Here is a 15,136-nt window from a genome sequence, read left to right as displayed (position 1 = left end):
TAAAACATTACAAAAACTTTGTAAATAACAAGGTTGTCAACAAACGCATCCAAAGTTGTATAGCGGCAGAATAAGATACCGGGCAGGGAGTGGGCTATTTCATAAAGTTTTTCACTCACCAGTTTATTCCCGAAAAACGTCTGTCCTCACTCTGGTAGCCTATGGACAAACATTAAGAATAAGCTACGTGGTGAGTTGATGCCTTTCGGCAGCTAGTTAGTTAGGTGAATTGATCATGCTACTTATGTGTTGTTTGTTGGCAAAGTTATTGGAACAGTTCCTGTTGGAACGTTCCACAAATTATACCGACCCCGTTAGTAACTACTGGGTTTGGAGCAAGAACCTACAGGGTGTTAGCGCTCCAGGAACAGAGTTGGTCAGCCCTGCAATAGTGATCTGGGATTTGTAAAAAAATAAAAGTAGAGGCCAATAAATCATAAAATAATCAGAACCATTTATGCTAATCTGTTATGTTAACTATGTGAGCGTTGTAATACACCCATAAATTAAGAAGCAATGAAGTCCACCTGGAACGCTCCCGTCTCAACCTGCAACGGGACCACAAGCTAGCAATGTTAGTCAAGCTAGCCAGCTGGGCCACGAGCTGTCAGAGCTTGCTTCCTATGACGGGCCAGTGTTGCAAACTTAGCGACTTTGTAGCTATATTTCGCGAATATTCAGACCCCTCTAGCGACACATTTTCAAAAAAGCGACTAGCGACAAATCTAGCGACTTTTGGAGACAATGACCTGAAAGCACGTATCGTTCTTACTCTTCTCTACGAGCAGCAAGTGCTGCCGTGGGCCCCACCCCCGTCCCAAAGCACTCACAGGCCCCACCCCCGTCCCAAAGCACTCACAGGCCGCACTCACAGGCCGCACTCACAGGCCCCACCCCCGTCCCAAAGCACTCACAGGCTGCCCAGTCCTAACTCTGCAGTCAGAGCGGGAGATGTTCACCCCTCCTCGTCCAGACTGCAAATGAATCGTGCATGCGGGAAGCCACCGCTGGCTGATTCCGCGCTGGCTTACATTCAGGGCGTGATGTAAATATAATAAAATTAAAAAACTAAGTAACTCCGCCAGAGTGTCTTTGGGTCACTTTTGCCGGTCCCAAGCCCGGATAAAGGAGGAGAGTTGAAATTGTGACATTAAATAAAACAATATAAAACAGAATAAAGTTCATTTGTAGTTCTAAACATATTTAGTGTGTTTTCTACTCACTTTTTGTCTCTCCCTCGACGTTATTCTTTTCTCCTACAGCGTCTATCACAAATACATCACATGGCAAATTATGCAAATGAGGCGATGACGTCATTTAGCGACTTTTAGAACAGCCAATAGCTACTTTCCTTACTGAGGAGTTGGCAACACTGTAGCCTATCACAGTGTCGCTGACGCTGACTAGTATAGTGGGTAATGTTTCTGAACTTTGTTGCCGGACTTCTGCTGAACTTCCTCGGTTTAACAAAACTACCTCTTAGTTTTAGTAATCTGTCAGAAAATGAGGACCTTTTTGCCTTTCCCCATCGCTATTCTACTAACTCTTCTCCAACAAGCAGGTAAAATCCTTATTTCAAGACATCTTTATTGTGATATTGATTATACAATGTGAAGAAGTCATATGATGAAGTACTGGAGATTTATGTCACTGTTGGGATGTTTTGAATTTTAAACCATTCAAGTAATTTATAAAGACTTTCATTTTAATTGAAAACCTTCAATTAACTTTAGGGCAACCGTTTTTGATGATACTGTAATTGTAAACATTTTGAAGCTATACTTGTTTGTTCACAAAGACTCAAATGATAACACAAATATAAATAATTGAGTAATGCAACAATTTTGCATTGTGATATTGTACTGTACACTACTGTGACAAAAAGTTATCCAAGTGTTAGTTAGGCTACAGGAAAGTCAGTGCCAGAAAACTGTGCCACAATGTCATTTGAATGATGGAAACTTCTCACTACCAGAAAGTCACACCACAAGCCAATATGCTCAAATAATGTATAGACATAAGTGAAAAAAGGGCCACACAAACTAGGTTTCCATCCAATACAGAGTTAAATTCAAATATTATAAAATCTGCAAAAAGAAAATATGTGCATTTTCAAATCAATTTGTCACATGCACCGAATACAACAGGTGTAGGTAGACCTTACAGTGAAATGCTTATTTACAAGCCCTTAACCAACAATGCAGTTACTAAATAAACAACTTTTTTTTTAAATCTAATCAATCAAAAAGTAACACAAGAAATGTACATAACAATAACGAGGCTCTATACAGGGGGTACCGGTAACGGGTCAATGTGCAGGGGTACAGATTAGTCAAAGTAATTTGTAAAGGGGAGGGGGGGGGGGGTCGATGTAAATAGTCTGGGTGGCCATTTGATTAGTTGTTAAGCAGTTTTATGGCTTGGGGAAGAAGCTGTTAAGGAGCCTTTTGGTCCTAGACTTGGCGCTCCCCTACCGCTTGCCGTGCGGTAGCAGCGAGAACAGTCTATGACTTGGGTGAATGGAGTCTTTGACAATTTTTTGGGCCTTCCTCTGAGTGGTGTGTTTAACAGTGGTGTGTTTTCCACTTGGGATCCTTAACGTTAATTAAAATCACAGTGCAGTTCTCATAAAACATATTACTGTAAAACTTAAATTAATAGCCCAGGCCTTTATTTGCTTAAATCACTGGACACAACAGGAGCTTATTAGAGACAAGCTTCTATTTGAGCCAGGCGTCTATTTCCTTAATGCACACAGCTTTTGCTAATTTGCATAGTTGTTTAATTCCAGCACTTTAATACATTTCTTAATTTCCTACACTGTGTTATCATTTACACACTGTCACGTTTCTTTTGTTTTAGTTTGTTCTGTTTAGAAAAAAACTACTTTCTTGACAGAATAATTATTCTCATCTTTCACTGTGCATTTGTCAGTTCTTACTTTCGCCACTAGAGGGCGATCGGACGGATTCTTGGGGTCTGTCCTCTGGAAGTTGTTTACTGTTTTTGTGTTTGCCAGTTCGTAGTTGTCAGCTGTTAGCAGCCAATGACTAGCAAATTCTTACTACTGGCAATAATTTTTTGGTCATTACTGAATCAAACATTAAACCATGTAAGTAATTCATGGTAACCTCGTAAACAATTTATTTAGACCAGGTGTTTATTCGAAACAGGCGTTAAGGTGTTAAGAGTTAGAATAATAGAATACACAAGGTGCAATTTCTAAATTTGGTTGTGCATCAGCAGTCACACAATTAGCCCATGTCAGCATTAAATCAACATTTTTAGATTGTTAAATTAGTCTAGGGGCCAGCTATCTAAACTTGTAGTAAGCATGGTTGAATTACCGACCGGGTGGGGCCCATTGATCATCAGTTATCATATTAAAAACTGCAAACATTGCCTCCATTCTATGGCAAAATTTGTAGAATTGCAGGAAATCAGCTGTAAAACTGCACATTTTTCCCTCCGACCTAGGGCAAAATGAGTAGAATTGCATGAAATGAGTTATACAATTGCTAAATCTTGTCTCCACCCCATGGCAAAATGTGTAGAATTGCAGCAAACTTGCTTTAAAATGGCAACATTTTCTCTGCGCCCCATGGCAAAATTTGGAGAATTGCAGGAAATTAACTTTAAAACAAGTTTTGCAATGTGGTGGAGGGGGATGAAGATAACCAAAACATAGCTTCTGCCCCTTCTCTTTCACCCTGGCGCTGGCCTGCCTGCTCTTTCTCTCTGCTAATGTAATAATGCAAGGTTGTGTTCAGTCTTTGGTCTGTTGCGTGTAGAATATCGTAGCCAATAGCTGCAGGAATTGGTGTGAGTGGGGGGGCGTCAGTTCAGCTAAACCTAGGGTATGACAAAGTGGGGTGTGTAGAAATATATCCACAAGTTGAAGCTCATTTAGGGTTCTTCTACACAATTTAAAAACTCTAAAATACTATTTGGAGAACAGCAAAAACAAACATAAATGCCCCCAGACATGAATTATCACTGCAATATTAGGTTTATATTGGGTTTAAAGGTCTGTGGAATGGAGTACACAATATACTAATCAACCTCATCATACATTGGCTACATTGACTAATTTGGCCTACTTGTGGAACGGGACATACAGTGCAACATGATATAGATGGATAATGAACACTATCAAGGCCCACTTCAAATACCGACATCAATGTGAAAGTAACCAGAGCACGAAACAGCTGACGGAATGTAAACTATGCCAGATAAATCCTACACATGCATTGAAATAAAAGGCATACATCAAAAGGACTTACTTAGGCCTCTAATCGACCAAGGAATGAAGAAAATCATGAAATACAAAAGGAAAATCTACACATTAAGGCCGCACCCGTGATTCAGCACCGCTGAATGAACAGAGCCTCAGTACAGGTAGGCATAGTGGAGCTCTGTGGGGTGTGGCTGAATGAACAGCGTCTCCGTCTAGTAGCCATCAAGAATTAATTTGTTTGTTGGCAGTTAGAAGTGTTTTGGCCGACAGTTGATTAGCCTACAAATCTTATATACAAATCATAACTGTCAGGCAGATCTTTAAAAATGGCAGGATGAATTGTATGAACTCGTATGAAAAAGGTTGCCGACCCGCTGCTATAGGCTATATGAAGCCACCCTTGTGGAACGACCCATACAGTATGACTGTGTCATTGTCTAATGCTCTTCCCATCAAAATTGTTGCTCTGCATTCAGAGATGTTCCTTATAATGTGTACGCCCAGCTAATTTTTTTACATACATTTTTCCATTATTAAAGTGAGCAGAGTTGAGTCAGTACGTTGGCAGCAGCCACTCAATGTTAGTGATGGCTGTTTAACAGTCTGATGGCCTTGAGATAGAAGCTGTTTTTCAGTCTCTCGGTCCCTGCTTTGATGCACCTGTACTGACCTCGCCTTCTGGATGATAGCGGGGTGAACAGGCAGTGGCTCGGGTGGTTGTTGTCCTTGAGGATCTTTATGGCCTTCCTGTGACATCGGGTGGTGTAGGTGTCCTGGAGGGCAGGTAGTTTGCCCCTGGTGATGCGTTGTGCAGACCTCACTACCCTCTGGAGAGCCTTACGGTTGTGGGCGGAGCAGTTGCTGTACCAGGTGGTGATACAGCCCGACAGGATGCTCTCGATTGTGCATCTGTAAAAGTTTGTGAGTGCTTTTGGTGACAAGCCGCATTTCTTCAGCCTCCTGAGGTTGCAAACTTGATGATTGAGTTGGAGGCGTGCATGGCCACGCAGTCGTGGGTGAACAGGGAGTACAGGAGAGGGCTCAGAACGCACCCTTGTGGGGCCCCAGTGTTGAGGATCAGTGGGGTGGAGATGTTGTTTCCTACCCTCACCACCTGGGGGGCGGCCCGTCAGGAAGTCCAGTACCCAGTTGCACAGGGCGGGGTCGAGACCCAGGGTCTCGAGCTTGATGACGAGTTTGGAGGGTACTATGGTGTTAAATGCTGAGCTGTAGTCGATGAACAGCATTCTCACATAGGTATTCCATTTGTCCAGATGGGTTAGGGCAGTGTGCAGTGTGCAGTGTGGTTGCGATTGCATCGTCAGTGGACCTATTGGGGCGGTAAGCAAATTGGAGTGGGTCTAGGGTGTCAGGTAGGCTGGAGGTGATATGGTCCTTGACTAGTCTCTCAAAGCACTTCATGATGACGGAAGTGAGTGCTACGGTGCGGTAGTCGTTTAGCTCAGTTACCTTAGCTTTCTTGGGAACAGGAACAATGGTGGCCCTCTTGAAGCATGTGATAACAGCAGACTGGGATAAGGATTGATTGAATATGTCCTTAAACACACCAGCCAGCTGGTCTGCGCATGCTCTGAGGACGCGGCTGGGGATGCCCTCTGGGCCTGCAGCCTTGCGAGGGTTAACACGTTTAAATGTTTTACTCACCTCGGCTGCAGTGAAGGAGAGCCCGCAGGTTTTGGTAGCGGGCCGTGTCAGTGGCACTGTATTGTCCTCAAAGCGAGCAAAGAAGTTGTTTAGTCTGTCTGGGAGCAAGACATCCTGGTCCGCGACGGGGCTGGTTTTCTCTTTGTAATCCGTGATTGACTGTAGACCCTGCCACATACCTCTTGTGTCCGAGCCGTTGAATTGCGACTCTACTTTGTCTCTATACTAACGCTTAGCTCGTTTGATTGCCTTGCGGAGGGAATAGCTACACTGTTTGTATTCGGTCATGTTCCCGGTCACCTTGCCCTGGTTAAAAGCAGTGGTTCGGGCCAGGTTGTCTCTGTCTGATAATTATTGTGTTGCCTCATGACATACATCCACACTATAGCTAAATAACTTACCAATATTTCATGACGTTTTGCCAGCAAGATTGATCTGTTAGTACATAAAATTTTAATTCAGGAAGATGGACAAGCAAGTAGGCTACTTGTAGGGATTAGGGATGCAGGCAGAGGATGATGATGAAGTAGACCTACAGCAAGAAGTTCAAAGTTAAAGTTTTAAAAAATTAAGTAATTGTTCATGAATTACATTATCTAAATTATAATTCTATCACTGCATGACAATGCACATTTGTTATAGGTCACTTTTGGAATGTATTGAATTTTAAACCATTCAAGTATTTTATAAAGATTATAATTGAAAGCCTTTAATTAACTTTAAGTGTGTCATTGTTGCAAAGTATTTATAAACTAAAAATCAGGTCTCTTAATCGTTTTGTTCTATTATCTATACAATATACCATAATTGATTTTGGCCCAATAGGCCTTGAATATTCCCAAGTTCAAGGAGCTTTCCATGTTGATATGGTTATTTTGCCTATTTAAGACTCCAGTCACCCCAGTCATAGACTGTTATCTCTGCTACCGCACGGCAAGCGGTACCGGAGCGCCAAGTCTAGGTCCAAAATACTTTTTAACAGCTTCTACCCCCAAGCCATAAGACTCCTGAACAGCTAATCAAATGGCTACCCAGACTATTTGCATTGCCCCCCTGCTTATTATCTATGCATAGTCACTTTAACTCTACCTACATGTACATATTACCTCGACTAACCGGTGCCCCCGCACATTGTTTCTGTACCGGTACCCCCTGTATATAGCCTCGCTATTAGTATTTTACTACTGCGTTTTAATTATTTGTTACTTTTATTTATATACATATAATTTTATTTTTTACTTATCTATTTATTTTTAGGTAACACTTTTTTTTCTTAAGTGCATTGTTGGTTAAGAGCTTGTAAATAAGCATTTCACTGTAAGGTCTACTACACCTGTTGTATTCAGCGCATGTGACAAATACAATTTTATTTGATAATGCGCTTCCGCCGCCATTCTCAGAATAATTAATTTCACAGACACAAAATGGAACGAACAAATGATCTGTCGGAATTGATCAAATCTGGACATTACGATGTGTGTTGCTATTTGCAAAAAATATCAATTTGCACGTATTTCTTTTGGAGGTTACTTTGCTTATTTCATATATCATATGAAATCTATTTGTTAAATTGCTTGGTAGAGTTATTCTTCATCTTTTTTTTTTACATGAAGACTTTTGTCTGTTTATTTCAGTGTCCTGCTCTGAGACCCCTGTGTTTGTGGAGAAGGGACAGGATGTCCGTCTGGATGTCCAGGAATATATGACAGTTAAAGAGAACCTGAAAAGGTTGAATCGTTTTATGTGGATGTTTAACACATCAGACAATGTAGTAATATACGTCCATGAAATCGTGTCACAAGTTACCATTAAATACCAAGGCAGGGCTGAGTTTATTGAGGGAAACTTCTCTCTTCTGCTGAAGAACCTAAATGAAGGAGACAGTGGATGTTATACTGCAGTAGTGAGTGCGGACAGAAACAAAGAGGTTGCAAAGTACCAGATATCAGTTCAAGGTAGGTTTCTTCTTCTCTCTGTTTTTCTGTACAGTGACAGCTATTAGGATAATCTGTTTAATTCAGTCTGTGAAGTTAACCATGTTGGTCTACTTGTCGCTCTGGATAAGAGCGTCTGCTAAATGACTTAAATGTAATGTAAATGTTGTTTTTAGAGAGAGTTGAGCCACCAGTCCTGAGAGTGGACTCTGTCTCCTTCAATGCCATCTGTAACGTGACAGTGACCTGCAGAGGTCAGAGCACCTCTGTCACCTCCAGCTGTAACAGCAGCACCTGCTCTCAGGTGGGAGGAGAGAGTAGAGGGGCTGAGACCTCCACTGTCCCCCTGCTCTCTGTCTATGTGGCAGGGGGTTCCATCATCTGTAACCGCAGCAACCAAGTCAGCTGGGCCAACAACACCAAGGAGATCGAAACTATTTGTTTATCTATATCTGGTAAGACATGAACCCGTGCATGCACACACACACACACATTATATGCTTTGTTGACTTTGCGATTGTATTTCCAAGAGCGGGACAGAGCAGACCACAACTACGCTGTCACAGTCCGGATACAAAGTCCTGTCATCATCATCATCTTTGTTGTATGCGCCCTGATTCGTTGGTGAAAGCTAAATAAAGGTAAGCTCACTGTTCCTTCTGCAAGATCGCTCTTATTTCAGAAACATCGTTATATTAATAAAACTATTGTGAATCCTGTTGATAACCGTGAACGATTCTGACGATCTTAGTTTTAAATATTTGTTGTATTTCTATGTGGTTGATTTATTTTATAAACACAGATTATGCTACAGTTGGGGTAAGATAGCCAGTGGTGTAAAGTACCTCAGTAAAAATACTTTAAAGTACTACTAAAGTAGATTTTTGGGGTATCTGTACTTTACTTCTTATATTTTTGTTAACTTTAACTTTTACTCCACTATGTTCCTAAATAAAATTATGTACATTCCTATATAAATATATAATTTACTCCATACATTTTCCCTGACAACCAAAAGTACTCATTACATTTTGACAAGAAAATGGTCCAATTGACAGACTTACCAAGAGAACACTCCTAGTCGTCTCTACTGCCTCTGATCTGGCGGACTCACTAAACACAAATGCTTTGTTTGTACATTTTGGAGTGTTGGAGTGTGCCTCTGGCTATCCATAAATAAAGAACACAAAAATTGTACCATCTGGTTTGCTTAATATAAGGAATTTTTTAAGATGTTTACTTTTGATACTTAAGTATATTTTAGCAATTCCATTTACTTTTGATATTTAAGTTTATTTAAAACCATATACTTTTAGACTTTTACTCAAGTAGAAATGTATTGGGTGACTTTCACTTTTACTTGATTCCTTTTCTATTAAGGTACACTATATATACAAAAGTATGTGGACATCCCTTCAAATTAGTGGTTTCAGCTATTTCAGCCACACGCATTGCTAACAGGTGTATAAAATCAAGCATACAGCCATGCATTCTCCATAGACAAACATTGCCATTAGAATGGCCTTACCGAAGAGCTCAGTGACTTTCAACGTGACACCGTCATAGGATGTCACCATTCCTAGAGAAAAGCCTTCCCAGATATTTAAACTTCACTGTGTCATTGTTGATGACATACAGTAAAACAAAAATTGCAGCTAATGAAAAATGTATAAATTCTAAAATAATTAATTAATATTGCTATATTATAGAGCATTTAACTACTGAGAAATATTAAATGTATTGATTTAATGTCATTACAGACCTTGTTTTATACCTGGGTTACCATTCATAAATTCATAGCAAAGTTGTTACTGAATGTCTTTATTCTCCAGAATCCAAGTAACAGTCTCCAGGTCCAGCATCACAGGTCTCCAGGTCCAGCATCACCCACCATCTACAGTGAGATGGGACATCCCCACCCCGTGAACCAGCCCACCATGGAGGGAGACCACCACACCCAGCCTGGTAACCACCCAACCATGGTGGGAGACCACCGTCCCCAGCCTGGTAACCACCCCACAATAGTCGGAGACCACCACCTGAGAACCACCCCACCATAGTCAGAGACCACCACCCCCAGCCTGAGAACCACCCCACCATAGTCGGAGACCACCACCCCCAGCCTGAGAACCACCCCACCACAGTCAGAGACCACCATCCCTAGCCTGGTAACCACCCTACCATGGTGGGAGACCACCGTCCCCAGCCTGGTAACCACCCTACCATGGTGGGAGACCACCACCCCCAGCCTGAGAACCACCCCACCATAGTCGGAGACCACCACCCCCAGCCGTGGTTGAAGACCAGCCTCCACCTGAGGACCTCCCCACCGTGGTTGAAGACCAGCCTCCACCTGAGGACCTCCCCACCGTGGTTGAAGACCAGCCTCCATCTGAGGACCTCCCCACCGTAGTTGAAAACCAGCCTCCACCTGAGGACCTCCCCACCGTGGTTGAAGACCAGCCTCCACCTGAGGGAACTCCCCATGGCCCCCATGACCTCCATGCCTGAGAGTTTATATGCTGTGGTGGGGAAAAAGACTAGTAAACAATCATCTGGAATTTTAACATGGGGATTCTATATATATGCACCTTTTAACCTTTGTCCCCACATTCACGGAGACAGCATTCAATTCGGCTCAATTGGAAATTAACTTTAAATGTGCATAGCTGACAGAGCGTGATCAGATTGAATGCTGGCCTAAGGCCTGGATTCAATCCGGAATGTAGAATATCCGTACTATTGTGTGATTGAAATTTAACGGCAATGTACCTGCGTTTGTAGCAAGGCCTGAATAGCCCAGGTGTGATATGGTTTGTCAAGAAAGCAGCATGACAAAAATATAATGCCAAGTTTTCAAACTTTTGTTAGATTCTTTCAGAAGATATATAAAGCAATCTGAGCATTTGAACAACAGCATAAATACACCCTTTTCACAAAAAACAAACACAAATCACCACTGCTGCATATGCTGCCACAGTTTGAACAGATTAGATTACACTAGTTAATACAAGTTACCAGCTCACAAACTAATGTTGAGTGCACCAGGGTCAGGGATAACGCTAACATCACGTAGATGCAATAAGTGATTTTTTTATTATCTAACTGGGGATAGCTAGCTAACAATGTCACAAAGCATGACGCGTTAGCCAGTTAAAGTTCATTCTGAAATAACTTCATATTTCTGAGTTAGTCAGATATGAGATTATAAAGACTTGACATTGGCATGGGAGCTAGCTAGCAAGCTACCAGCTAGCTAGCTGCTTATCAAAGGTTGAGAACTGGTTAATTTGACCAACAATTACTGTAGCTGGCTAACTAATTAGATCATGCTTTGTGATACACCCAGTTCAATGCTGTTTTAGTCCACACAACATGTCGCCCTGACACCTGCAGTAGAACCTGACAAACGCAGTGGAAAACATTAAAATTGGCATTTCTGTCCTACCAAAAGGTCCTTTGACTCTTGTTGGATGTACTTGTCCGGATTATCAGGTCCCAGGCTCCCATGACTGTTATGATTATTTATTTACAAGTTCATTACAATTTCCTTTTCGCTTTAGTGCTACTTGAGAGAGCAGATAAAGTCACGTGCAGAAATAACCCTTCTGGCATAAGGGTCCGTGCTATCTGGTATCCTTGGGATGTCTCTACGCCATTATAGCTGAAATTTAAAATGGTTAAGATAAAGGTTAAGGTTTGAGTTAGTTTAGCTTTATAGTTATGTTAAAGTTAGTGTAGGGGTTAAGGTTAAGGTTAGGTTTAGGGTAGGGATGTCCCAAGGATTCCGGATAGTACTGACCCTGGCACAAGAGATTCACTGGGAGGAGGAGACTTGGGCAGACCCAGAAGTTCTAAATGCACATTTGAGAACCCCAGGAAGATCCATTTACTTTGTGCTATTATAATTTATGCTATGAAATTCTGCGATTTCATTGGGTCAGTTCACCCTCATAGCAAATAGCTACAACACAACCATGCAATATTTGCAGGCCTGTGTGCCCACAGAGACAGAGGCAGATGCTGCTGGCAGTCACTGGGGAGTAGAGTGGGAAGTTACGGACAGCTTGTTTTGAACAATATATTTTTTAAACAGGAAAATGTACACATTTACCACGCTTTCATGAGCATTTAAATCATAATCCATAAGTTGTATAACATACATTATATGAAAAAAATATTGATTTTTCACAAATAACATTACATTTGTCTTACCAATAACAAGAGGGACGGCACCCCTAATGGGCGAGCGGCAGACTGCATTCACGGTAAATGCTGCATATGTCGGCTTAATTTGAAATTGCCTTAACATTTCTATTGTGATATAACGCGGAAGTGACTCTTCTTATCAACTGTATGCAAGAATTTCCTCTGTTTTGTCTTAGGAATTCAAAATGTTCTGTGTTGATCTTGCCAACCCCCATTGTCTCACCTCCTATTGGTCAACAACTCAGAATTTGAATCCAAACAACTCAGATGCTTATAAAAGGGTCTTACATTCCTTGTTCTTTCTCTTGTGTTCCTGACTTGATGTGGTGAGAGACCTCTCTCTGACCATGCTTACAATAATGCCTTATAATGCTTGTTAACGCTTTGTACTGTATGTGAATCCATACATTTTGCATAGTAATTAAATACACTTGTATTTAGAATTCCATTCTCATAAATGTCTTTATTGCCTAATACAGTAACTGTACTATAGTCTCTTGCATATTGCTAATCATCTTTATGGAGTCAGATAAACAATGTAATAGGTGTCGTAACGTGACTATCATTAAATGTGAAGACTGTTATATTATCAAATCTCTGTGTAATTATTCCTTATGTGATTAAACTAATCATGTAAACCTTGATTAACTAGGAAGTCGGGGGACTACGGGAAAGTGTTTAAAGAGTCTCTATGTCCTGAATTAACTCTTCAGATATTTTCAAATCTTATCGATTACTGTCTTCTATTAATGTATTTTTACCTCATCAGTCTCATTCCTGAATGCCGTAAACCCTTGGATATCTGCATGAACCCTAGCATAAATCATGAATCAGCAATATACAAATTGGCTTAATTATTTATTTACTAACTAACTAACCAATCACAGAATTACATAAACACACACAGTAGGACATACATTGGTTACTAACATGACACAAAGAAAAGTCCCTAGTGGATGAAACCGATATGACGGCTTGGTAGACAAAGGAAAGGGGTGAGGACAGCTCAAGAGCGGGAAACTCAGAGTTGATAACTACACTCATATGAATGCTAATAATTTGAACATGAACAACCGCTACTTTGAAAATAAATTGCAATTTATATATTTACAATAATCATATTTACGAGTGTATGCCTTTGTTGTCTCTCTCTTTGGTCGCCGGTCCATCTGCTGGATAGATTGCCAACAGAAAGTCTCTGGTTTGTCCACCAGAGATCAAAATCTTTCGTAGTTGTAGCTTGTTATAATGGATACGTCAGAGTACCATTCGTAAATGTTATTGAGAATGGATCTTTCAGAGTACCATTGTTCTTAGATCAGATGTGTTTACCAGACTAAAGTACTTAAACAGCTGCAGCCTGAATAATTGGTCTTTAGTTTGTAGATTTATTTGCCATTTCAACGTGGGAACTCCCGTCCCTTCGTTTTTGACGAATGTAAATTTTGTCAGGAGTCCTTTATAAGCACTCGCGTTGGAGGGCGGTTCCGTCCCTTTTGTCCCAATGTCTGTGCTCATGTGGGCGTGGTTACTGACTGGGTAAAACTTTACATGAAGGACAATTCTCATTTAGGAGGCTACAATCACATTTCATCTTCTCACAAATAGTTTTATATTTAATCATATTATTTCCACAACATTTAGATGTAAATCTGACAAATACATTGTGAAAGCTACAATGTTTCCGTTATAGCGTCTTTAATGATATCACCACACAGTAAATGTTGGACATGACTATTGTTTAAATACCCACGGACCATTCCAACAGGTTGGAATACAGAAATATTGTTACATTATTCAACCTTTCTAGGTTACCGTACTGTAAAGTCTTTCTCTGTGTTAACAAAGGGATTCTCAACTTTCATTTTGGGGAAAGAAGTTTCGGTATTTACGACCGTTATAAAACAGCCCACTTCCCGCTCTACGAGAGAGAGAGCGCGCTGTAAAGCGGACCCACTCTAACCTGTGAACGCTGCGTGTAACACATCCGGTATCAGGATAAATAAAAAGCAAGGTCTGCTAACTTTCTTTAAATATGTTTAATTACCGCAAACAATGAATGGCAAATGCAATTTTCGTATATACGGGTTCGCTGTATCACCACGCAGGGTAAACAGGGAACTGGCAGGAAGTACGTAAACAGCTGTTCTTATACCGTGATGACGTAGTTCCAAATGTTGTGTAAAATAAACATTTGTACTCTCGGGGCTGGTGATCAATAACGATAGGTCACAGGCAGAAAAATAAGATCTGTGGAGTCCCGGACTTTGGTGTGTATCAACATATTCCGTGTTTATTTTGTTTATGCTTCACGACACTAACGGAATGTAGGTAGCAACCATCTCGAAATTAGGTCATTGGCTCGGCATGCCCTTATAAATTTGTGTGCCCATGTATGGTTGTAAGTCACACCAATGATTTGAAGGCAACAATCAATAGCCAAGATACTCAGCTTCCCGCAGACACCCTTCTTTTGCAGATAGGGGCTACCGTTCTCATACCAAACTGAATTGAATAAAAAAATATATATATAGGGTCCCCAAATATTACAGCCTCGAGTCTTCTTGGGTATGACGCTACAAGCTTGGCACACCTGTATTTGGGGAGTTTCTCCCATTCTTCTCTGCAGATACTCTCTAGATCTTTCAGATTGGATGGGGAGCGACGCTGCACAGCTATTTTCGGGTCTCTCCAGAGATGTTCGATTGGGTTCAAGTCTGTGTGCTTAGCGTCGTTGTCCTGTTGGAAGGTGAACCTTCACCCCAGTCTGAGGTCCTGAGCGCTCTGGAGCAGGTTTTCAGCAAGGATCTTTCTGTACTTTGCTCTGTTCGTCTTTCCCTCGATCCTGACTAGTTTCCCAGTCCCTGCCACTGAAAAACATCCCCACAGCATGCTGCCACCATCATGCTTCACCGTAGGAATGGTGCCAGGTTTACTCCAGACGTGACGCTTGGCATTCAGGCCAAAGAGTTCAATCTTGGTTTCATCAGACCAGAGAATCTTGTTTCTCATGGTCTGAGAGTCCTTTAGGTGCCTTTTGGAAAACTCCAAGCGGGCTGTCGTGTGCCTTTTACTGAGGAGTGGCTTCCGT

At 41.3% G+C, this 15,136-nt stretch overlaps 1 protein-coding gene across 1 annotated transcript; it reads left to right on the top strand.

Moving 5' to 3' along the window:
• The first annotated feature begins 1,426 nt into the window (after positions 1-1,426).
• Positions 1,427-12,493, top strand: LOC120056161 (SLAM family member 9-like). Its single transcript, XM_039004371.1, has 5 exons — positions 1,427-1,561; positions 7,537-7,857; positions 8,013-8,291; positions 8,367-8,477; positions 9,669-12,493. The coding sequence occupies exons 1-4, from the start codon at positions 1,504-1,506 to the stop codon at positions 8,462-8,464; spliced, it is 756 nt and encodes a 251-aa protein (XP_038860299.1). The 5' UTR covers positions 1,427-1,503; the 3' UTR covers positions 8,465-8,477; positions 9,669-12,493.
• The last annotated feature ends 2,643 nt before the right edge of the window (positions 12,494-15,136 follow it).

This window comes from Salvelinus namaycush, chromosome 11, assembly GCF_016432855.1.
Source record: "Salvelinus namaycush isolate Seneca chromosome 11, SaNama_1.0, whole genome shotgun sequence".
Lineage (NCBI taxonomy): Eukaryota > Metazoa > Chordata > Actinopteri > Salmoniformes > Salmonidae > Salvelinus > Salvelinus namaycush.
Note: the sequence above shows the minus strand (reverse complement) of the source record. Positions and strands in the feature narration are given on the sequence as shown.